Genomic DNA, 23172 nt, shown 5'->3' with positions numbered 1-23172 from the left:
CTCTCACCGCCACATCCCCGTGGGCCAAAAGGTGGCAGTGTTTACTCCTCAATATCAGTGATTCTCAGACTTGTTTTGAGTTTAACATCCTTTCATTTTATATTTAAATTCATAATACTTCCTGTTCATTGAAAGTGTTAGCATTTTTTTCCAATGTAAATCGTTTTGATAATCTTTTGAAAATTTAAAATCATCTTCTCAGATACTTGGAAAGGTATTACAGGGTATTATAAAACTAGCGTTGGAATTGTTTCCTGATACCACCTCCCATTATGTTTACTTGAACGTCCCAGAACTAAAATTTAAGGTCCTTAAATAGAGAGATTCCTAAGTGTCTGAATGATTTTAAACAGTTCACATTCATTCAACATTCCCGCTGTTGGCATATCCCAGGCACATCCCTGCGTTAAATAGACTATGAACATCTATTTAGTCAGTTAATCATTCAATAAACATATAGAGTACCCAATATGTGATACACTGGGGGCATGCCAGAATGAATATGACATTATCTCTCCCCTCTAGGAATGGACAATCTATGAAGGGATAAATATTAAAACGGAAAATAGAACAAGTGTGAAAAGATTTATAGTAAAGGTAGAGCCACTAATTCTACCTGTGATCGTTGGGGGAAATTTTACAGATGAGGTGGCATTTAAATTAGGTCATGATTTAAGACCTTTCTAGATGCAGTGAGAGGGTAGGGAGAGGAAAGAGCCTTCTAAGCAAAGAGAACAGCAGGTATAGAGGTAGAGTGTGATGAAAGTGTGGGGTGTTCAGGAAATGTTAAATTCGGTGGTGTAGGAGCATCTGCAGGAGAACAGAAGGGCTGTGCATAAAGGTGTTTGTTGTCAGATAGTAAAGGATCTTGTGTACCAGACTTAGAGGTTTGGTTTTTATCTTGGCTAGGAAAATCCTTAGATGGCCTGAAATCCGATTGGATTTTTAAGAAGGTAACCTGGTCATGGTATAGATATTCTAGGGGACAGATTAGGATACGGAAGGACTGACTTTAAGCCTAATCATAATTATTGTAATCCAGACCAAAAAGGAGGCCTCGAATAATCTGGTGAGAACAAAGAAAGCTATATTTAATGATTAGAGTTGGCCAGGCACAGTGGCTCACGCCTGTAATCCCAACACTTTGGGAAAATGAGGCAGGTGGATCACTGAGGTTAGGAGTTCGAGACTGGCCTGACCAACATGGTGAAACCCCATCTCTACTAAAAATACAAAAATTAGCTGGGCATGGTGACGGGTGCCTGTAATTCAGCTACTAGTGAGGTTGAGGCAGGAGAATCACTTGAACCCAGGAGGAGGAGGTTGCAGTGAGCCGAGATTGTAGCATTGCACTCCAGCCTGGGTGACAGAAAAAAATAAAAAATAAAGGTTAGAGTCAAAGCCTTAAGAATGTTCACAACTTTTGACCCTATTAGCATCCATCCTGAAGAAATAAATCATAATATAGAAACATTTTGGACACAAAAATGTCCTTTCATATAGTACTGCTTTGTAATATATGGCACTTCTGTCCAGCCAAACTTAATCTTAGTTTTCTTGTTTCCTTGTCTGACTCCCCACTAAAGGCCCATGAAGGGAGAAGTTTTGTCTCTGTATGTTTACCTTGTCTGTGTGTCTTCAGCCCCTAGGACAATGCCCAGCACGTAGTAGGTCATTAGTAAATATTTGTGGAATGAATACTTGAATGATAGAAGGAAGGCATGAACAAATGAATCCTTCTCTTGCCCTCATTCTGTTAGAGACATCAGTGAGGATAATGGAGCTCATGACTAGACGCAGTGGCTCATGCCTGTAATCCCAACACTTTGTGGGACAAAAGTGGGAAGATCACTTGAAGCCAGGAGTTCAAGACCAGCCTGGGCAACAAAGCAAAACCTGGTCTCTACAAAAAAAGTTTAAAATTAGCTGGGCATGGTGGCATATGCCTATAGTCCTAGCTATTTGGGAGGCTGAGGCAGGAGGATCACTGGAACCCAGGAGATCGAGGCTGCAGTGAGCCATGATTATACCACTGCACTGCAGCCTGGGTGACGGTGAGACCCTGCCTCTAAAAAATAAATTTTAAAAAAATTAAAATTGGCAGTTCAATGAGAATAATTAAACTAGACATTCATATACTACAGCCGTATCATATCATATTATAAAGATTATTGAAATTTACATTAGAGTTTTTCTATATAAGAAGAAACCCTTTGTAGGGTCCAGCCCCACAGGGTCGGTGGGTTTTTCTCCCCATGTGTGGAGACGAGAGACTGTAGGAATAAAGACACAAGACAAAGAGATAAAAGAAAAAACAGCTGGGCCTGGGGGACCACTACCACCAAGACGTGGAGACTGGTAGTGGCCCCGAATGCCAGACTACGCTGATATTTATTGGATACAAGACAAAGGGGCAGGGTAAGGAGTGTGAGCCACCTCCAATGATAGGTCACGTGGGTCACATGTCCACTGGACAGGGGGCCCTTCCCTGCCTGGCAGCTGAGGCAGAGAGAAAGAGAGGAGAGAGAGAGAGAGACAGCTTAAGCCATTATTTCTGCATATCAGAGACTTTTAGTACTTTCACTAATTCGCTACTGTTATCTAAAAGGCAGAGCCAGGTGTACAGGATGGAACATGAAGGTGGACTAGGAGCATGACCACTGAAGCACAGCATCACAGGGAGACGGGTAGGCCTCCGGATAACTGCGGACAGGCCTGACTTATGTCAGACCCGCCACAAGAGGTGGAGGAGTAGAGTCTTCTCTGAACTCCTCTGGGGAAAGGGAGATTCCCTTTTCTGGTCTGCTAAGTAGTGGGTATTTTTCCTTGACACTGACGCTACCGCTAGACCACGCTCCGCTTGGCAACGGGCATCTTCCCAGATGCTGGCATTACCGCTAGACGAAGGAGCCCTCTGGTGGCCCTGCCCAGGCATAACTGAAGGCTCGCACTCTTGTCTTCTGGTCACTTCTCACTATGTCCCCTCAGCTCCTATCTCTCTATGGCCTGCTTTTTCCTAGGTTATGATTGTAGAGCAAAGATTATTATAATATTGGAGTAAAGAGTAATTGCTACAAACTAATGATTAATGATATTTATATATAATCATATATATTATCTATATCTAGTATAACTATTCTTATTTTATATATTTTATTATACTGGAACAGCTCGTGCCCTCAGTCTCTTGCCTCGGCACCTGGGTGGCTTGCCACCCACACCCTTATGTCTTAATAATAAATTAAAAGGTAGGATACCAAATTGTATGTACCGTAAGATCTCAATTATACATATTTTCCAGCTTTTCTACAATGAACATGTATGATACTATCAGGAAAAACATTGTTTTAAAAGAAATATAGGAAATTTGGAGAGATACTGGTAGAAACAGAGCTCTGGTTGTCACTGGATACTAGGACTTAAGGAGACAGTATGAGAGCATGTGTGTATTTAATAACTATTTACTGCTCACTGTCTTTAGTTGGGGTAAGTGAGAAGAAATATAGTCCCTGTGTAATTGTTTCTAGTAGGACGCTCACAAAGACAAATTCATTAGAGCATCATGGTAGTCAGTGTTATGGGGACGCTCAGAGCCTTTTAAGAACAAAAGGAGGGCCGGGCGCGGTGGCTTACGCCTGTAATCCCAGCACTTTGGGAGGCCAGGGTGGGCGGATTGCAAGGTCAGGAGTTCGAGACCAGCCTGACCAACACGGTGAAACCCCATCTCTACTAAAAATACAAAAAATTAGCCAGGCATAGTGGCATGCACCTGTATTCCCAGCTACTTGGGAGGCTAAGGCAAGAGAATTGCTTGAACCCAGGAGGAGGTTGCAGTGAGCTGAGATGCCACCACTGCACTCCAGCCTGGGCAACACTGTGAGACTCTGTCTCAAAAAAAAAAAAAAAAAAAAAGAACAAAAGGAGGAGCAGCTTACTCATCATGAGTAGTCTGGGAAAACATATGTGCTCAGTCTCAAATCAAAAGTAATCATAACTACTATCTATCTATCTATTTATTTATTTGTAATCCCTTCAGTAACCCTATGAGGAAGATATTATCAAGCACCCCATTCATTCAACAAACAGTGCTTGAGCACCTTCCATGTATCAGTGCTGTGGGCTTTTCTAGGCTCTGGGATATAGCATTGATCAAAATAGACAAAAATCTCTGCTCTCATGGAGCTTATATTCTAACAGGAAAAAAGAAAACTGAGGTTCAAAGGTATCTTACAGTCACTTGCCCATAAAAACATACTGAAGCTGGACTTAAACCCACAGTAATCTAAGTCTGCTCATCAGATAGGAAAGAGGGAACAGAGCCTGCTGGACAGAAGAACACTTGATAAAAGCACAGAGGCAAGGAAGAACATGGTATGCTCAGAGAATAGGAATAGTGTGCAGGGGCCAGAGTGTCAAGAGGCCCACAGGGACCAAACTGCAGGGTCTTGATTGCCACACAAAGAATTTCTACCTTGTTAGGTGGAAGAATTGGTCATCACTGCTTTAGGATGGGATGATCAAGCTAGTGTCTGCTTACATTGGACAACTAGTGCTGCAGTGTTGAAAAACTTGCACGGATCTCCATGGCTTTTTTCTTTTCTTTTTTTTTTTTGAGACGGGGTCTTGCTCTGTCACCCAGGCTAGAGTGCAGTGGTGTGATCTTGGCTCACTGCAACCTCTGCCTCCCTGATTCAAGTGATCGTCCCACCTCAGCCTCCCAAATAGCTGGGATTACAGGCACGGGCCACCACACCCACCTAATTTTTTGTATTTTTCATAGAGACAGGGTTTTGCCATGTTGCCCAGGCCAGTCTCAAACTCCTGGCCTCAAGTGATCCACCCATCTTGGCCTCTCAAAGTGCTGGGATTACAGGCGTGAGCCACCTCACTCAGCCTCTCCATAGCTTTTTATAAGGGCAGCAGTTTATTTGAAAGTGTACTACCGGCCGGGCGTGGTGGCTCAAGCCTGTAATCCCAGCACTTTGGGAGGCCGAGAAGGGTGGATCACGAGGTCGGGAGATCGAGACCATCCTGGCTAACCCGGTGAAACCCCGTCTCTACTAAAAATACAAAAACTAGCTGGGCGAGGTGGCAGGTGCCTGTAGTCTCAGCTACTCTGGAGGCTGAGGCAGGAGAATGGCGTGAACCCGGGAGGCGGAGCTTGCAGTGAGCTGAGATCCGGCCACTGCACTCCAGTCCCGGCAACAGAGCGAGACTCCGCCTCAAAAAAAAAAAAAAAAAGAAAGTGTACTACCTCCCTGGTTTGCTATCACATACATTAACGTCTGGTTGTGTTGATACTTTTTAGGTCTTGCCATGGAAAACATTTTTATTACAAAAGTGCCTTTTGCTGGCATATCCAAGGCATAGTGTGGTTTCAGAGTAGTGAAGGAATTCCATTGGAAAAGCCATCAAGGGTAAATGAGTGGGGTTTTTTTTTTTTTTTTTTTTTTGCCAGATGGCAGTTTTTACATTTATTTCAACAGAAAATGTGCACACGAGCTGTCTACTCATTTTCTTCACTGCGCAGCCTGGCATTGGGGTTGGTGACTCTGATGGCCAGCTGGGCAGCTCTTTCCACGATGGCTTTGCGGTTCTTGGAGGAAACATTGTGAGCAATCTCGGCACAGTAAGATTTGTTGCACATCAGCAGCACTTCCAGCTCCTTGACGTTGTGGACCAGGAACTTCCGGAATCCACTGGGCAGCATGTGCTTTGTTTTTTTGTTGCTTCCATAACCAATGTTGGGCATCAAGATCTGGCCCTTGAATCTTCTACGAACCCTGTTGTCAATGCCTCTGGGTTTCCGCCAGTTACGCTTAATTTTGACATATCGGTCTGACTGGTGCCGGATAAACTTCTTGGTTCTTTTTTTGACGATCTTGGGCTTCACAAGGGGTCTGAGGGCGGCCATGATGCCGAGGAGGAGATGGCTGCCACCTCCGTAGGCAGCGCCGAGGAAGAGAGAAAGGCGAGTGGGGTTTTTTCCTTACGTTTTGAGATAAGAGTTAATTTAAAATCTGGCCCTCGAGTATTCTGTGACTGGTCAGCCATCCTCAATATTATTTTTGTCTCAGGGAGCTATGGCAACATCCAGAATGTGGATTTTGATGAAATGTTTTAATGTTCATAAAATGGGAAATTGATCTTGAAAATGATCCCGTTTTTTGCCTTATTTTTGTTTGTGTAACTTGGAGTTAATTTTACACTTTGAGATTGTGAGATTTTAAAAACTTTATGGTTTTAAGTGATGGTTTTAACCCATCTTGGGACTTGGGAAAAGCTTTTAAGACTGTTTTCTAGAGAACCAGAAGACAGCAGGCCCCTGCCTATTACACGTGACAGGCAAGGCTGTTAGGAAGCAAAGCCACATGGACTTTCCAGCCCCTCTGTGGAGCCTCAGAGCATTTACACATTTGGCATTCTCAAGGGCAACATGTGGGTGGCTGATGCTGGTGGACTGCTATTGTCAGGGATGAAAAAGAAAACCATTATGGTTAGCAGCTTGTGCAGTAGCACGCAAGTGGATCAGCTCAGTCTCCACACAGTTAAGTTGGAGCATAAGAAATCCAAACCATGACTGATCTCAATCATTTCCTTTCCTACAATTTTCTTCTTTTAGCCACTGCTTTATAGTGTTTCCAGATCAATCCTAGGCACTGCACCCACTATCATCAAATTCATGTACATAGTTCTTTGCATTTTCACTGCATGTTTGTGCATGGGAGCCCTCTGGTAGCAGTTCCAACTCAGTGCCTTCTCCTTTGCCTTTGCTTCCCAAATCATCACACTTCTGTGCTTATTCATCCCACATTGACTCACATCCTCCAGAAAATGGCAGGATTGTCATTTCAAAGAAATGGAGGCATCAAGTTGAATAACTTGATACAGAAGCTGGAGTTGGAACCCAGGTCCTCTACTTCCAAGAAGTGCTGTCTTTTTTTGTTGGTTTGTTTTTTTAGAGACAGGGTCTCGCTCTGTTGCCCAGGCTGGAGTGCAGTGGCATGCTCATGGCTCACTGCAGCCTCAACCTCCCAGGCTCAAGCGATCCTCCCACTTCAGCCTCCCGAGTAGCTGTGACTACAGGCACGTTCCACCATGCCTGACTAATTTTATCTATTTACTTACTTACTTATTTATTTATTTATTTATTTATTTATTTATTTATTTATTGGTAGAGATGGGGATCTCGCTATGTTGGATTCAGTTTCTTCGGTTTTTGTTACGGTTTTATTCTGTTTAGTTTTTTAAAGTAAAACTTCACCTCATTATGAAAGTTTTACAGCATTTAAATTTTTATGTTCAACATGTTTCTCAATATCATTTCAATATTTTGATCCCCAGTTTTTGTCATGATCAGCTCACATCTGCTCCTTATCTAACCTTTTTAATTTTGTCCATGACCATCCTACATTGCAGGCTTCTCAACCAGATGAGTTGACCATTGAGGAACATGAGGTGTTAGAAGTGATTGAAGATGGAGATATGGAAGACTGGGTAAAGGTATATTCCTTTGCTCATATCGCCCCTTCTTGTGACATTTTTAGGAGTTCGTTTTGCTCTTTGTTTTGCCCTAAATTGTGTGTGTGTAAACTTGTTTTGTCACGTCTTTTACCCAGGCTCGAAATAAAGTTGGCCAAGTGGGTTATGTGCCAGAAAAGTACCTACAGTTTCCCACCTCAAACAGCCTCCTGAGCATGCTGCAGTCCCTGGCCACTTTGGACGGTCGGTCACACACGTCCAGCAATTCCACGGAAGCAGAATTCGTTTCAGGCAGCCTCAACGGAGATGCCAGTGGTAAAGACTGAAACAAGGCACTCTTTATTTGGTCACATTTGACCTAAACTGTATTGCCCTGGAGTAAGCCTTCACTAGGATAAAAAGCACAACTTTCCCCCGTCCTATAATATGCTCTTCTTTATATGGTCACATTTGTCCTGCACAGTAGAACCCTAAAATTAATCATCAGTGAGTAAAAAAATTACAACTTTAATCCTATTCTGTATGATGCTGTTTTAGTTGTCATGTGAACATAGGGGTAGTTGCAGAAGCAACCGGCTATTAATTATCTTACCAGATTTGTTTTTCTCTTGCTCCCTAGTCTGTTTTGTGAAAGCACTTTATGATTATGAGGGCCAGACAGATGATGAGTTATCTTTTCCTGAGGGAGCAATAATCCGTATCTTGAACAAAGAAAACCAAGACGACGATGGCTTCTGGGAAGGGGAATTCAATGGGCGTATTGGAGTTTTCCCATCCGTGCTAGTGGAAGAACTTTCAGCCTCAGAAAATGGTGATACTCCATGGATGAGAGAGATTCAGGTACCTGAGTGGGGAGAAGGTTGAATTAAAAGATGTTTAAAGAAAATTGCTCCCAAGGGGTCTGTGAATTCACACACAAGTGGGCTGCAGTCTCTGCCTTACCCTCACCGGTCCTTGGTTGCCAGTGTCTGCACAACTGAATTTGGGAAACCAGAGACTTCTCAGTCAGTCCCTTGTAGAATATGGCCATCCTCCCACACCTCCATCTTCCCACATTCTCTTCCCTGAATCGGTTAACCAAAATGCCAAATTATATGTGACATACCAAAGATCATTTAGGTGGAGAAAAACAAACCGAAGAGGGAAGGCGTTGCTCTGTGGTTAATTTACGTAGTAAAACTCTTAGCTGGCTCGCTCTCTCCCTCACTGTCAGAGCCTCCTTGCCTAGTCCAGGTCCTGCCAATCTATTTCAGAGAACTAATGAGCCTGCCAGAGCCCCTAATCCCCACTCAAGTGATCCTAGACTTAGTTTATCACAGGGAAACAGCCTTTAAAGGAAACTCTAATTCAGTCAGAGTTTAGTTTGTCCCCTCAGGGATCTATCATTGCAGGCCAGACAGGTAGAGGAAGAAGGAACATGTTTGCCAATTTTGTTTGCATGGTGATTGTGACCCTTAGCCTCACATGCACAAAACCTGGGGAAGTCAGAAATTCATCAAGGTATTTTATCTTCACCCTAAAAAATCCAACTGGTTCCTTTTGTTGTTGGTGTTCTTTGCTAAGTTTACTGAATTGACTAATTTGGTACATTTTCAATAGAACCCTAGAGAGTGGCTTCACTTGATAACTGTTTAAGACAAACTGAAATCAATAATGTGATGAGATCTGTAAGAGGAAAAAGTGAAGTGCAATGCAAAATTGGGGCTTGAGGTGGTTATTTAATGCTCAGTTGCTTCTAATGAGGTTGACAAGTTTCAATAGTCAGCTTAGCTTCAGAGAAAATGGATGTATACAGAGCAGTCAGAGAAGCAGCCAGGCTGTCCTTCCTGGGCAGAAGCACCAGGTAACCTCACTTCCCTTTGCTGCAGATCTCTCCTTCCCCCAAGCCACACGCCTCCCTGCCTCCACTGCCGTTGTATGACCAGCCTCCCAGCAGCCCCTACCCCAGCCCAGATAAGAGGAGCTCCCTGTACTTTCCCCGGTCTCCTTCAGCAAACGGTAAGGGTAAGGGTTCTCCTGGGCATGGATCTAAATGCATTTTCACTTCAGAAATCTGCATATTCGCCTGAAGGGCAAACAAAACTGTATTTGCTTTTTTCTTCTTTTTTTGGAGACAGAGTCTCGCTCTGTCACCCAGGCTGGACACCCAGGCTGGAGTTCAGTGGCATGAGTTCAGGCTGGACACCCAGCTGGAGTTCAGTAGGCTCACAGCAGCCTAACCAAGTGGCTCAAGTGATAACTAACTCCTAGGCTCAAGTGATCCTCCTGCCTCAGCCTCTCTAGTAGCTAGGAGTACAGGCATGCACTACCACACACAGCTAATTTTTGTATTTTTTGTAGAGAGAGGGTATTCTGTCACCCAGCCTAGAGTGCAGTGGTGGGATCATAGCTCACTGCAGCCTTGAACTCCTGGCCTCAAGTAATCCTCCTGCCTCAGTATCCCAAAGTGCTGGGATTACAGGCTTGAGCCACCATGCCAGCCTTGCATCGGCATTTGTATTGTTCAACAACTCAAGTAAAATGAACTTCTTTGGTTTTCTCCCTTAGAAAACAGTCTTCATGCTGAGTCACCAGGATTCTCTCAGGCATCAAGGCATACGCCTGAGACCTCACATGGCAAACTGCGACCTGTAAGTCTCTTATCTTGCAGGATTATAGAATGCATAGTTCTTCCAAATTGAAAGGAAGGAATTAATGTTTCCCCGTGGCCCCTATGTTGTCACTGACTCTGCCAAACAAGGATGAACTGGGTTTGGGAAGGTAAAAAGAGCTATTGAAAAGGAAGGCCATAGAAATCAACTCATCTTGGAACATTTAATCTACACTGGAACTTTTTTCACTGAGCCACAGTGAGATTGCAAGATGATGGCTATGAAAGTGTATTTAGATTAGAACAAGCTTTATGAGCATTAAAGCGGGCTAATAGTGAAACACTTTTTTCGGTAAACATTTAATTTTCCAGGCCTCTGTTTGCCTCTTTGAGGAATACTGAGATGAAATAATAAGCTAACTTCATGGCCTTAAAGAGCGTTTATTCTCCGGGTAAATATACCTCACCCTTCACTCTACTGCCATCTGCATTCCACCCACCACTGTACTCCAAGATCATGACTTGCACATTAGTAATCCAGTTGGATACTTGGCAATTTTATTTTCCTTGACCCCATTAGCTTTTGATACCATTCATTTACCACTGACTTCCTTTGGCTTCATTCATTCAGCAAATATGTATTGAGTGCCTTCTTAAGGACTTGAGTCTTTATCCCAAATGAGATAGGAAGCCATTGTAAAGTGGTAAGCTGGACAGTGTTGTGGCTGGTGCATTTTTATAGCATCGCTATGGCAGCTAAGTGGAGGATGGATGGAGGCTGGATGGAGGGACCTAGGGAGCAATTAGGAGACTGGGGCAGCATCGAAGAAAGAGGTGGTGGCAGCATGGACTGGTGGGTAAGAGTGGGAACAAAGAGCAGTGGGCTGATGTGCTTCTCTACCACATTTGCCTCGTTTGCTTTCTTCCTCTCTGGTCCTACCTTTCTGTGGACCTTTGCAGCCTTGCCTCCACCTGTCTCTGCTGATACTTCTCATTGTTCTGTCCCTGGGCTGCTTCTCTTGAAGTTGTTGAAAGCACTCTTACCAAATGACCTCATCTGCTTCCACAGCTATGATAACCATTTATATACCAGCAAGTTTCAGATTTGTAACTGCCAATCCGATCTCTTCACTGAGCTTCAGATTTGTGGATGTCTCCGTTTATATGTCCCAGATCCCCAAAACTCAGCAAAAATGAGTTGTGTTCCCTCCCAGACATGTTCCTTTTTCCATATTGCCTATCTTGATAAATGGAACCCCTATCCTACTGGTGTTCTGGCATCATTCTTAATACCTTCCACCCCTGCCTCCCACAGTCATTCCCAAACCCTGCCAGATATAACTTGCAGACAGCTCGCAAATCTTTACACTTCTCTACTTCCCCTACTGCCAGTACCCTCGTTTCGGCTATTGTCAACTCTCATTCAGAGGACTACAAAAGTCTCCTAAGTTGCCTTCTTACCTGGACTCTTGCTTGCCTCTGATCTTTTCTCTAATTGTTACCTGAGTCATCTTTTCACAGATCTGATATTGCTTAAAATCCATCAAAAACTCCTCTTTTGCCTACAGAATAAAGCACAGATATTTTTCTTCTTAAAGCAGATGTTTAAACATGGTTTAACAAGGCCCTTCACGACTTAACCCCAGCCTACCTTTCTAGCCTTACCTTTTGTAACTCTCTTCCCAAGACATGCTGAAATGTTTCATTTCTCTAAGCATTGCTCTCCCTTGCTTCCAACCAGACCTTTGCTTTGGAGGATGTGCTATGATCTTAGTCATGAGACTCTTGTGCCATCCATGAGGTTTTTAGCCTAGACAAGAAGCTGATTTGTGGGCTTGATATTTCACTGAGAACAACTGCTTCTCAGTGTAGGAAACAGTGAAGACTAGGTTGAAAGCATGTGCTCACAACATTTCTGAGACCCCTAAGGTGCCCACGTCCTTGGACAGATGAGTGATTAGGTTTTGGGGATGCTTCAGATACTGAGTCAGGAACTGACTGACAATCTACGTAACTGTTTCCTGCTCAGGTCCGGGCAGCTCCCCCTCCACCTACGCAGAATCACCGAAGGCCAGCAGAGAAGATTGAAGATGTGGAAATCACACTGGTGTGATGATGGGCTTGCCCATCCATTACTGCTACAATCAAGGCCAGGCTTGGAGTTTGGCCAGTCTTGTTTTTAGGCACCTTTGCATGATGATGACTCTTGAACAGAGCAAAAACAAGGATTATTTGTGACTGGGTGGCCTGGTAGACTCCTCCCACATTTTGAATATTTCGTGCCTTTTTTTTGTTGTCATTTTCTATGTCATCTTTCCTACCATAGCACAAATCCTAGCGGACCCTAGGAGCAAAGAGGGGGGCAGCCCTCATGCCTAACAGTGGTCTGTTTTTATGTGAGACTCAAGACCAGGCCTCATTCCAGGGCACAGTCCCTAAATTACTGATCATGTGCACTCGTACAGTATATTACTGTGACCGCAAGGATGTGGCAAAGATTCTCATCTTTCTTCAAGTGGGTTTTGCTCAGAGAATTAATCAGATCATGTGGCTACATAAGGAAACAGAAGGAGGGATTTCAGGAGAGGCTGGCTCCTCCCCAAGGTTAGTCCCCAGACTGAGAAAGTGAAACCTTATTGGGAAAAATTGGACTGCCCTGAATTTAGCACCAATTGCATTAATGCACATCTCTTCCACCACTAACAGACTTAAAATAACAGTGTCCTTCATATTAATATCTGTGCCATTAATTTAGAATTAGCGGAGCTAATATGGAGGAGCTGAACTAATAGCCACGTCTTGTCCATCACATAGACTAATAGAAAGGAGGCTATGGCTAAAGCAGAAATGGAGCTTCCGGATCTGAAATTAGCCAATATAATGTTCTTTTGTATTTGGGTATTTTTCATCTTAATTTTTACAGCATATACTCTTCTTACCAGTATGTTTAGAATCTGAATGTCTAGATAAGTTGAGGACACATACCGGCATTGTTGAGCTTCTCTACTGGAGAGGCCCCTGGCATTATTTTATTCCCAACCCAGCAGCCAGCAGACCGGCCCAGACAGCCAGGCTGTGGCTAGTCCAGACCAACTGCTACGGTGGAAAATGGAGCTTCCAGGTCCCACTACCCTGACATTTCCTTGGAAGGAAGAACCTGGGGGCCCGTGGAGGAAACCAGCTTCCTGTGAGAAAGGACTGAAGGATTACACACCCTGCACAAGTACAGATTGACCAGGAAAAAACAAGTGTCTTCTATGTGTCACAGGGAAAACCAGGAGTGGCCTTTTTTGCAGGCCAGCAAGCCTACAACAGCAGGTGCCCCCGAGTCAGGTACTGACTCTCCGCTGTCCGCTGCTGTAGAAGGTAGGGAGCGCAATACCTGGGGACTACGGGATGTTTGCTGGTTGTGGTTTTTTTTGTTTTTTGTTTTCTAGGTTAAGAAATCAAATTTGCAGAATTTAATCTAAAAGTTGCATTATGCTTTGAAAACTCCATCCCTCCTAAGAATCTTAAAAAACTTGAAATGCTCACCAAATGTCCCCATGGGATTTTTGACCAAAAGTAAGGTCATAACTGAAGAAATTTTTAGTTCTTTGATCACTTCAGTGACAATACCCATTGATGAATCTTCTTCATGATTTGGGGGTTTTTGTTGTTGTTGTTGTTTTTTACACTTCTTAACCTGTTGATCTATTTGAGGTCTTTTGTGTTTATCAAACTTATTCTTAAGTTTAAAAAAGAAATTAAAAGGGTGGTTTTTTAAGATTTTAAAGTTTGCTAACATATTAAAAAATCTTCAAATGCTTATTAAATAGAGCAGTTCTTGCCACCCAGTCTTGTATTCTCTCTTTAGCTAGCCAAATTGTCCTTGAATTTGGGTTTTCCACAACCTCAGAGGGTTATTTGAAATCTTTTGTTGTATTTTAAAATATTTTTTGGAAGAGCTGCTAATTTTATTTTAAAAAGCAAAGTTGTGAAAATATGCCTCCTTTTTAAAAAATAACCCCTCCATCCAGGACATGGAATCCAGCACCACAGTGCACAGGTCAGGGCTCGGAAGGAGCCTCTGTGCAGATGTGCTTTCTTTACAGTGGCTGTAAAAAGTTTGTATTTATTATGTATAAAATGTTGAGTAATTAAAAAAAATGGAATTATGTTTTCTAAGATTTACTATAGAAAGACTTGGGTAAACAGACCTTTCCAAAAAGCCCATGCTTCTTATAAAGACATTCCTGGGCCCTCCTTTAAACCAGCTAACAGACAGAGAGAGGAGAAAGTAAATTAATCCATCCATGAGACAGTCCCTGAAGCCACCCATGTGCTAGGTGTAATATCCTGGGTACTAGAGATGGCAGTAAATAGGTTACGGTCTTTGCTTTTCCCATGGGAAAAAAAGGAAATACGTGAGGACAGTACTGTGGGACATGTGCTAGAAGGGAGGGGCAGATAGCATAGAGGCAGCTGAAGAGGGAGCTCTGATTCTGCTGCTGGAGGGGTGAGAGGAAGGTCACTGAAGTCCCCTTGCCGGATGTGACCGCTGGCTTCCAGGAAGCGGGCATTCTGCATGCCTCTCCCCTTTCCTAAACCTCCACCCTAAGGAGTAATGAATTGTGTGAAAGGAGATTTTCTCAGTCTCAGGGGTGGATGGAGCATTCTTAGTTAAAGGCTAAGTCCCTCTGGCTTCCAGCCAGCCACACTGAGGACCAGGACACAGCCTGTTTGGGGAAGGGCTGCACAAGCTCTCCTTTTTCCCAGAGCGGGGGACGTGCAGTAAGTATTTTTCCAGACATTTTCCTGTGCATAAGACTCTTAAGTGTACACATTGCCTGTTTACATAAAAATGTGTTCAGCCAGGCACAGTGGGTCATGCCTGTAATCCCAGCACTTTGAGAGGCCAAGGTGGGCAGATCGCCTGAGGTCAAGAGTTTGAGACCAGCCTAACCAACATGGAGAAACCCTGTCTCTACCGAAAATACAAAATTGGCCAGGCATGGTGGCTTGTGCCCGTAATCCCAGCTACTCGAGAGGCTGAGGCAGGAGAATCGCTTGAACGTGGGAGGCAGAGGTGCCGGTGAGCTGAGATTGCGCCATTGCACTCCAATCTGGGAAACAAGAGTGAAATTCTGTCAAAAAAAAAAAAAAATGTGGTCCAGTATAAATGTTGGGTAGATTCCTAAGTGTGGATTTTGAGAGTCAAAAAGGTATGTATTTAATTGTGTTAGATTTTGCCCAAATTGGCCTCCTATAAGGACTATATCCATTTATACTACCACCAACCGCATATGGACTTGGGAGCCAGGAGGTCTGGGTTAAATCCTGGCTCTGCCACTTGACAGCCATGGGGACTGAGCCTGTGTCCTCATCTGGAACCTGAGAATAAGACTGGCTCCAGGAAGCCATATAAAGTGTGTGGCACAGGCTGGTCACCACAAACTCTTCTTACTACCACCTCTCCTGCCTCTTCTCAGTGTCCTTCCCTTCAGAACTAAGGTTCTTGATAGTCTTCCAGGCCCACAGTAACACACAGGGTTGTCATAAGGCCCAAGGGAAAGAATGTGTGTGAAGTGCTCTACCAAAAATGTTGAGAAGGGCTGTCAGGACACAAAATGTCATTTCCATCTTCTGACTTCGCTGCCAGTGAAAGCTGCTTTCGGTACTGGAAACTCCATCTGTGACCAAGGGCAAAGCTTAGCTAACTGCCTCACCCCAGCGTCATAGCTAAATTTTGGTCTCCATCACAGGAACTGACTTGATGCATGATGCAATCAGGCCACAGGTTCTCAGCACACCAACTAGTTCCCCTTCCTCTCTGACCCACCACCCCAGCCACATTCACAAGCCAGAGACCCAGTGGGAGGGCATCATCTGGCCTTAGCCCTGCCACTGCTTGATGGAAGACCTTTCCCTCTAAGGTATCACATCCTCAATTTTGAAAGGAATCGAATGATGGCTGGGCACAGTGGCTCACCCCTGTAATCCCAGCACTTTGGAAGGCCAAGGCTGGTGGATCACCTGAGGTCAGGAGTTTGAGACCAGCCTGACCAACGTAGTGAAACCCCGTCTATACTGAACATACAAAAATTAGCCAGGCGTGGTGGCAGTGCCTGTAATCCCAGCTACTAGGGAGGCTGAGGCAAGAGAATTGCTGGAACCAGGGAGGCAGAGGTAGTGAGCCAAGAGCATACCACTGCACTCTAGACTGGGTGACAGAACAAGACTCTGTCCCAAAAAAAAAAAAAAAAAGGAATGGAATGAGGTGATCTCCAAGGGCTTATCTAACTCGCATGCCCCGGATGAGTTCAGTTTCTAGATACAGAGAACATCACACAAAAAAGGTCACAGTATTTGAAACCAGACTTACTAATATACAGACTTCTTTGGATGGCAAGAAATTGAAAAGAAAACAGCCACTGGACTCTCCTACTGGGACCTTGGACAAAATAAACCCCTATCCCCTAGGTTGCAACTGCATCCCAGGCTGCTGTATCCACTCACTGCCTGAAGAACCCAGCCGCAGCTTTTGATTTTGCGGCCAGTGACTGCCCAGCCCTCTCCCAGTGGCCTCAGGATGAAATCCAGCTGCTCTGAATCTTCGCATTTATTTTGTTCATTGTGAAGTTGTTTTTCATGACAGAAATATAACTAAATTACAGAAATTTTAGGTTAGAAGGGGGAGAATTGTAATGTATCCCCAAATCCTGCAACTTTTAAGTTTCCTCCTAGAATCTTCCTGTGTTTGCCTTGTTACTGCTCAATCTGCCAAGAACCAAATGAATGCCAAAGAGCATCTTGTTCCTAGACTGTTTTCCCTCAGTCCCAGAGGCCAAAAAACACACTTTTGCTATGTCTGTTTCTGAGAGCTCTGGTCTGGGAATCTTTTCCTGAAAAACATTTTTTTTTTTTGAGACAGAGTTTCGCTCGTCACCCAGGCTGGAGTGCAACGGCGCAATCTCAGCTTGCCGCAACCTCTGCCTCCTGGGTTCAAGCGATTCTCCTGCCTCAGCTTCTTAAGTAGCTGGGATTACAGGCATGTGCCACCACACCCAGCTAATTTTTTTGTATTATTAGTAGAGACGGGGTTTCACCATGTTGGCCAGGCTGGTCTCGAACTCCTGACCTCAGGTGATCCACCTGCCCCGCCCTCCCAAAGTTTTGGAATTACAGGCATGAGCCACTGCTCCCAGCCTTTCCTGAAATGTTTTATGCTGAAACATAACAGAAATGAACCCAGGGACAGGGCCCACAGCCCTTCTACACTGCGCATAGAACTCACTCTTCACCACTTGCTCCTGTGAGGAACAGAAAAGAGCACAGCCAAAGGAAATGTATTCCAATCCTCAGCCCACCTCAGATTAGCTGTGACTGCAGGCTCATCCCTTCACCTTCTGGACCCTGCTTTCCTCATCTGTAAAGTAGGAACAAGTAGATAGTACAAACTTCTAAGATCCAGGAGGATGAAATAGGGTAATGTACAGATAAGCTGAAAATGTTTGTGATGAGTGAATGTGCCTCCAGTGGAAAAGCCTGTATGCAGGCATGGATATGTCTGTGTGACATCATCACATCTGATGATGTCAGATCTCTCCAGAGACCACCTCTATTCAATTCAGCAAACATGCTGCCACAGGTCATGTTCAGGTCTCTGGAGCCTTGTCACTGAGGGGCTTGCATCTGGCAGGAGAGATTCAGGGCAACAGCAGAATGAAGCCAGACACTGAAAGATGACCAAGGGGCAGTAGGAGCACAGGATAGGGGCATCTGTCATTTCTCCCTCCCTGGTGTCTCAAGCTCACTAAGACCTGAGATTGGGCAGGGCAGGCAGAGGCCATGGTCCTCATGCCTACAGAACAGCTCTGCAGAAGAGCCGTGTCGCCTTTGGGGAGGCGTGGGGCAGGAAGTTTCACAGGTGGGGAATATGAGAGCCTGCCCAAGATCTCCCAGGAAGACAGAACTGGAGAGCCCAGAACTAGGCCTCCAGAAGCCCTGGTCAGCCTCTTTGAAGAATCTGAATCCAGTTTTTAGAAAAGTGGGCATCAGAGGCCTGGGTTCTTACCCAGCTCTGCTATGTGAGCCAAGGGAGCTGCCCCATCTCTGGGCCTCAGTTTTTATACCCATGAGTGCAGGCCATTCCAGATTTGACCTAGGCACCCGAATTCAGGCAGGCAACCCCTGAGCACCAGAGTCCTGAAAACCTGAGCACTGACTGCTGAGAGCCTGGAGGAGCTGTCAGCATCCATTTTCACCCCTCTGCTGAACAGGACTGGAGAGACTGGAGGGAGGAAAAGCCTTCCTGCTGACATGCCCCTCTGAACTCCTCTGCTCAGTCTGTGAGCTCCTCTTTTTCCTGCCTACCTCATTCCCGGGAACTCCTTGGCCCGTTTCTGGCCTTACGGACTTGTTCCTCCAGGAGTCACCCCCTCCTACTGGGAGGGGGACCCTCCAAGCAAGTTAAGGTGAACATGTGCTCCCTGAGAGAGGCAACTCCACCTGACAGCAGCTACATGTGTGGTAAGATTGACACCCATAAGGTACAAGGGAAGGCTTTGGGGGAGCCGAGGGGTCACCGTCCCAGATCAGTCAGACCATTTCCTGAGCACCTCCTCTGGGCTCTCTAAGCACAGTCTCCACTGCAACCCTGTGAAATGGGGGAGAAACACAATGGCACAGCTGGCCTCCCAGGATTCAAGTTCCCTCACTCCTGTGTCCCTGCATGTCCCTCACTTCAAGGGATACTAACCATCCAGGCTCAGGACTCAGAATAGAAAAGGGCAAAGATGCAGGGAGGGAGTCAGGTTAGACACAAGGCTAGCATCACACCTCTACCCCCGTGGTGTCAGGCAGGGGGCACACCCTGGGGGAGGGGGCATGCCCTGCAGCCCTGCCTAATTGGGAATCTGAACACCTTGCTTTAAAAAGAGTGTGTGTAATGCAGCCACAGTCTAACTGCAGGGCCTCTCTGAGCTCAGTTTTCTCACCTGGGAAGCATGGTATCTACATGGCAATGTAGTTGGGAGGAACAAATAACGCTGCAAAAAGGGTGCAGGGCACGGCCTGGCATCTGCTAAGGGCTCAGTCACGGTGGCTGTAGGAGTGTCAGTCTCCCCAGCTGTGTGTCCCTGGAAAGTGGAATGGCTACAGTAGACTAGGCAGTTGGTGACCCCTGGTGGCTACTGGGAGCCAGGGCATGAGGGCTGGGGCAGAGAAGTCTCAGTATTGAAGAATGTTGGAACCCAAGACTCTCAGACTGTTAGACTGGCTGAGTCCTTGAATAAGAGAAGGTTGCTGAGATGAAGTTTCACTCTTGTTGCCCAGGCTAGAGTGCAATGGCGCATTCTCGGCTCACTGCAACTTCCTCCTCCCAGGTTTGTGATTCTCCTGCCTCAGCCTCACAAGTATCTGGGATTACAGGCATGTGCCACCACGCCCAACTAATTTTGTATTTTTAGTAGAGACAAGATTTCACTATGTTGCTGAGGCTGGCCTCGAACTCCTGACCTCAGGTGATCCCCCCTTCCTCAGCCTCCCAAAGTGCTGGGATTACAGGTGTGAGCCACCATGCCCAGCCTGAATAAGAAAATTTAACCACTTAATAAACATTTCCTGAGTCATTCTCTGTGCCAGGCCTGATCCCAGGGAATAAATGTATTCCTATCCTGGCCTCTTCCAAGAGTTCCTTGGCTTAAAATGGAGGGAGGCAGATACAAAAGGGGAGCTCAGAGACAGAGGAGGCCTCTGCCCAGCTTGGCAGGCAAAGGAAGGGGAATCCTGAAAGAAAAATTTGAATTGGGGAGAACATTCTGGGAAGAAAGAAAAGCATGTCTGAGACACACTCATGATAGCAAGGAAATAGCCAGGCACAGTGGCATGCACCTGTAGGCCCAGCTACTGGGGAGGCTAAGGCAGGAGGATCGCTTGAGCACAGGAGTTTGAGACCAGCCTGGGCAACATAGTGAGACCTCATCTCTAAATGAGTAAATGAATGAGTGAATAGCAAGGAAATGAAGAGGCAGCTGAGAGGCCAGCAGAGTCACATCCCAGGGGCTCCAAATTTCATGCTGGGGTTGGGGGTGGTCTCTAAAGGCAGTAGGGGAACTCCAAAGGATTGGACTTGTGACCACGACACCCTAGAAAGTCACCCTGTTGGGCTGAGCATGGTGCTGTGCACCTGTAATCCCAGCCCTCTGGGAGGACCAGGTAGGAGGCTTACTTAAACCCAGGGGTTTAAGGCTGCAAGGGTTTGAGGCCGCAGTGAGGTTTTTTGTGTCTCAAAAACAACAACAAAAAAAAAAGTCGCTCTGGCCATAGTAAGGGAAAGGATTGGATGGGGAGACTGCAAGTCTAGAAGGTGGCCCACAGTGGCAGGAGGGATGGAGGAGTACTAGATCCAGCAGCACAAGGTCCCAGGGACATGGGGTGCAGGAGGAATAGGTCACTTGCAGGGGAGATGATGGCCAGGAGGCAGGTGAACCAAAAGTAGTGAATGGTCTGGGAGTCAACAGAGTATAGGTGTTGCCATTTAACCAACACTGTCTGTCTCCACAGGCCTGTGCCCAGTCCTAGGTGTGAAGGAAGTTGATTTGTCCCAACTCTGCCCTGTGGGCTCTGCCTTGTAAGCAAAGCCCCAGGCCCAGGTCTGGCCCACAGCTGCCCTCCCCCCAGGCACAGACACATAGAGGTCCTACTCTGCCCCACCCTGGGCACTACCTCTGGAGGAAGAAGGCAGACCCAGTCTAAGGGAGGCCCCATGGACCAAGGACTTTGATATCACTACCTGGGTTTTTAGGATCTTTCTACCAGGACCCCTGTGGGTTGCCTCCCTGCCCCCTCCTCAGAACTCCCCCAGCCCCTCCTCAGCTTCACAGTCTACCCTGGGTGCCTGAAGCAGGTGGGCCTAACATGTTGCTTAGGCCTCAGGACCAGGCTGGAACAGGAGTCACATCCATGGCTCTTTGCCACCTGAGGGCCTTTCTTCCTGCTGTTTGCATGGTTAGACTTGAGCAGCACCTGTCTCTGCAGGCAGAGACTGGGCTGGCTGCCCCAGCTCTGTATGGAAGGAGGAAGGGGGCCAAGCCTGGGTCTCCCAGAGCCCACTAGCCCAAAGGTCTCCGTACCATGAATGTTGCAAAGAGGCAGGCAGATGCAGTTTAGATATCATTTTTTTTCTACTTGGGGAGAAAAAGTGAGGAGAGAGAGATAAAAATACAAAGAAAAACTAGCTTCATTTTTAAACAAACAGGCCAGGTCCTGCCAGGCCTTCTTCCCCATTAAATCCCAAGGCCATCTCCAGTCCCAACCCCAACCCCCGCATGGCGCCGAGGGAAGCTTCAGGCTTCGGGCAAGAGCTCCAGCCCAGGCAGGGAAGTCGTAGCCCTAGTGCCAGAGCACAACCTTCCTGCCCTGGTCCACGCTCACCACGTAGCTCCCGGAGTAGCACCAGGCCACGGCGTTGACAGCAGTGCTGGGGAAAGGGAGGGGCAGGCTTCAGGGGGGCTTTGGGAACTATGCCTGCAACCTGGCTCTGCCCCAACTGCTGGACCTGGGTAGTTTGAGGCCCTCTCTTGAGCCTGTTTCCTCATCTGTAAAGTGAGCTCACAGAGCTGTGGAAAGGACAGACCCAGTGTGTGTGGAAAGTACCTTGTGAACTGCAAAGGGCTCTGGTCGGGTGGAGGGTGGAGGGACAAGGGCTGGAGACTCCAGAGTCCCAGTATGTCAGAACCTGGAATCAGCCTGGCAGGACTGGGGCCAGGCAGGTGGCCAGGTGGAGGCCATGCTCACCAATGGGGTCCCTGAAGTCTGCTTTCCAGTTTCCCGGTGTCCACATCCCAGATGTAAAGGGCCCCATCACAGGAGCCTGCCAGTGCATAGCTTCTGTCCGGGCTGTAGTGGCCACAGCAGAGCAAAAAACGTGGGGGTGGGGTCAGAGAGGAGGGCACACACACGGTCCGGCAGGGCACACTTGGACACAGGCATATGCTCTCACAGACATACCTGAATACAGCTTTGGTCCAGTCAGAACCGCATTTGAAGCCATCAGCCCTGAGGACAGACAGGGCTGGGGTCAGAACAGAGGTCACCACTAGTTCCTCTGCAGGGAGCTTCCAGAGCTTCCACTCTGTCAAGGGGTTTGGTACCTCAGCAGGACCTGGTCTGGAGGGGCCTCCAGGGAGGGTCCCAAGAGGGTCTATTACAGGAGAAGAGAGGCTCAGCTGTCCCAGCAAAGGCCACAGGGTCAGCAGGCATGAGGCTGGTACCTGAACACCTGGCGGATGTTGCTGACACGCAGGTCGATGACCTTGAGTGTGTTGTCTCGGGAACAGCTGAGCAGGTGCAGCTGGTCGTGGCTGAGGCTCAGGGAGGTGACCCGGCCCTGCACAGGGATGACCTGGGTACAGTGAGGCCCCCTGAGGAACAAGGACAGATACAGGGATGAAGAACAGCCCAGCCAGGCCACTCCTAACAGGAAGGGGCCAGGCGCAGCAGCCTTCCCAGCTAACCAAGTCCAGAGGAACCCCAGGGCCCTGGATCGCTGGGGTAAAGGCTGCCCGTGACTCATCTCCCTTCTCCCCACTGCAGCCAGCTGCCTCCATCGAGGAACCTAGACTTTGATTTGAAAGCCAGAGCCCTTGAAACCTTTGGGTCACTAAAATAAGCACCATATCATCTGAGCAATGAAGTCTTGTCTTTAAAAAATATAAGAGAGAGAAGGAAGGGTTGCAAACAGTAGTTGATGGAGATCAGTCAGTGAAGGCTTGAGGCAGGCCTAGCACTGGCTCTAGCTTTGCTTTTTTTTTTTTTTTTGTTTTGAGACATCTCGCTTTGTCGCCCAGGCTGGAGTGCAGTGGCGCAATGTGGGCTCACTGTAACCTCCGCGTCCTGGGTTCAAGCGATTCTCCTGCCTCAGCCTCCCAAGCAGCTGGGATTACAAGGATCTGCCACCACACTCGGCTAATATTTTTAGTAGAGACAGGGTTTCTCCATGTTGGCCAGGCTGGTCTGGAACTCCTGACCTCAGGTGATCCGCCCACCTCAGCCTCCCAAAAAGCTGGGATTACAGGTGTGAGCCACCATGCCCGGCCTCTAGCTTTGCTTTTACAAAC

At 46.6% G+C, this 23172-nt stretch overlaps 3 protein-coding genes across 6 annotated transcripts in view; 1 reads left to right on the top strand and 2 right to left on the bottom strand.

The window, feature by feature from the left end:
- The window catches only part of LOC111540880 (F-BAR and double SH3 domains protein 2), a 158667-nt gene extending 144436 nt beyond the window's left edge, over window positions 1-14231 (top strand). The window contains exons 10-15 of the mRNA XM_023209511.1: window positions 7420-7503; window positions 7620-7797; window positions 8102-8322; window positions 9351-9480; window positions 10030-10112; window positions 12102-14231. Of these exons, the coding sequence (XP_023065279.1) occupies window positions 7420-7503; window positions 7620-7797; window positions 8102-8322; window positions 9351-9480; window positions 10030-10112; window positions 12102-12185 (780 nt within the window). The 3' untranslated portion in view covers window positions 12186-14231. The remainder of the gene's footprint in view (window positions 1-7419; window positions 7504-7619; window positions 7798-8101; window positions 8323-9350; window positions 9481-10029; window positions 10113-12101) is intronic.
- Window positions 5460-5986, bottom strand: LOC111540882 (60S ribosomal protein L32). Its single transcript, XM_023209512.2, has one exon. It carries the CDS (start codon window positions 5912-5914, stop codon window positions 5507-5509), a length of 408 nt encoding a protein of 135 aa, XP_023065280.1. The 5' UTR covers window positions 5915-5986; the 3' UTR covers window positions 5460-5506.
- ATG16L2 (autophagy related 16 like 2) overlaps window positions 7216-23172 on the bottom strand; it is a 29053-nt gene continuing 13096 nt past the window's right edge. For 3 of the 4 annotated variants that reach the window (XM_023209508.3, XM_023209506.3, XM_023209510.1), the window contains 4 exons: window positions 22327-22476; window positions 22064-22111; window positions 21851-21952; window positions 21219-21533 (listed from right to left, as the gene is read on the bottom strand). In XM_023209508.3, coding sequence (XP_023065276.1) covers window positions 21446-21533; window positions 21851-21952; window positions 22064-22111; window positions 22327-22476 — 388 coding nt within the window. In that variant the 3' untranslated portion in view covers window positions 21219-21445. Of the gene's footprint in view, window positions 8327-21218; window positions 21534-21850; window positions 21953-22063; window positions 22112-22326; window positions 22477-23172 lie in introns of those variants that run through there. The other variant, XM_023209507.3, reaches the window with a different exon arrangement.

This window comes from Piliocolobus tephrosceles, chromosome 13 (assembly GCF_002776525.5).
Source record: "Piliocolobus tephrosceles isolate RC106 chromosome 13, ASM277652v3, whole genome shotgun sequence".
NCBI lineage: Eukaryota > Metazoa > Chordata > Mammalia > Primates > Cercopithecidae > Piliocolobus > Piliocolobus tephrosceles.
Note: the sequence above shows the minus strand (reverse complement) of the source record. Positions and strands in the feature narration are given on the sequence as shown.

Bases quoted from the DNA above. Each gene is read 5' to 3' on its own strand.
- LOC111540882 (XM_023209512.2), bottom strand. From the start codon at position 5,914: ATGGCCGCCCTCAGACCCCTTGTGAAGCCCAAGATCGTCAAAAAAAGA.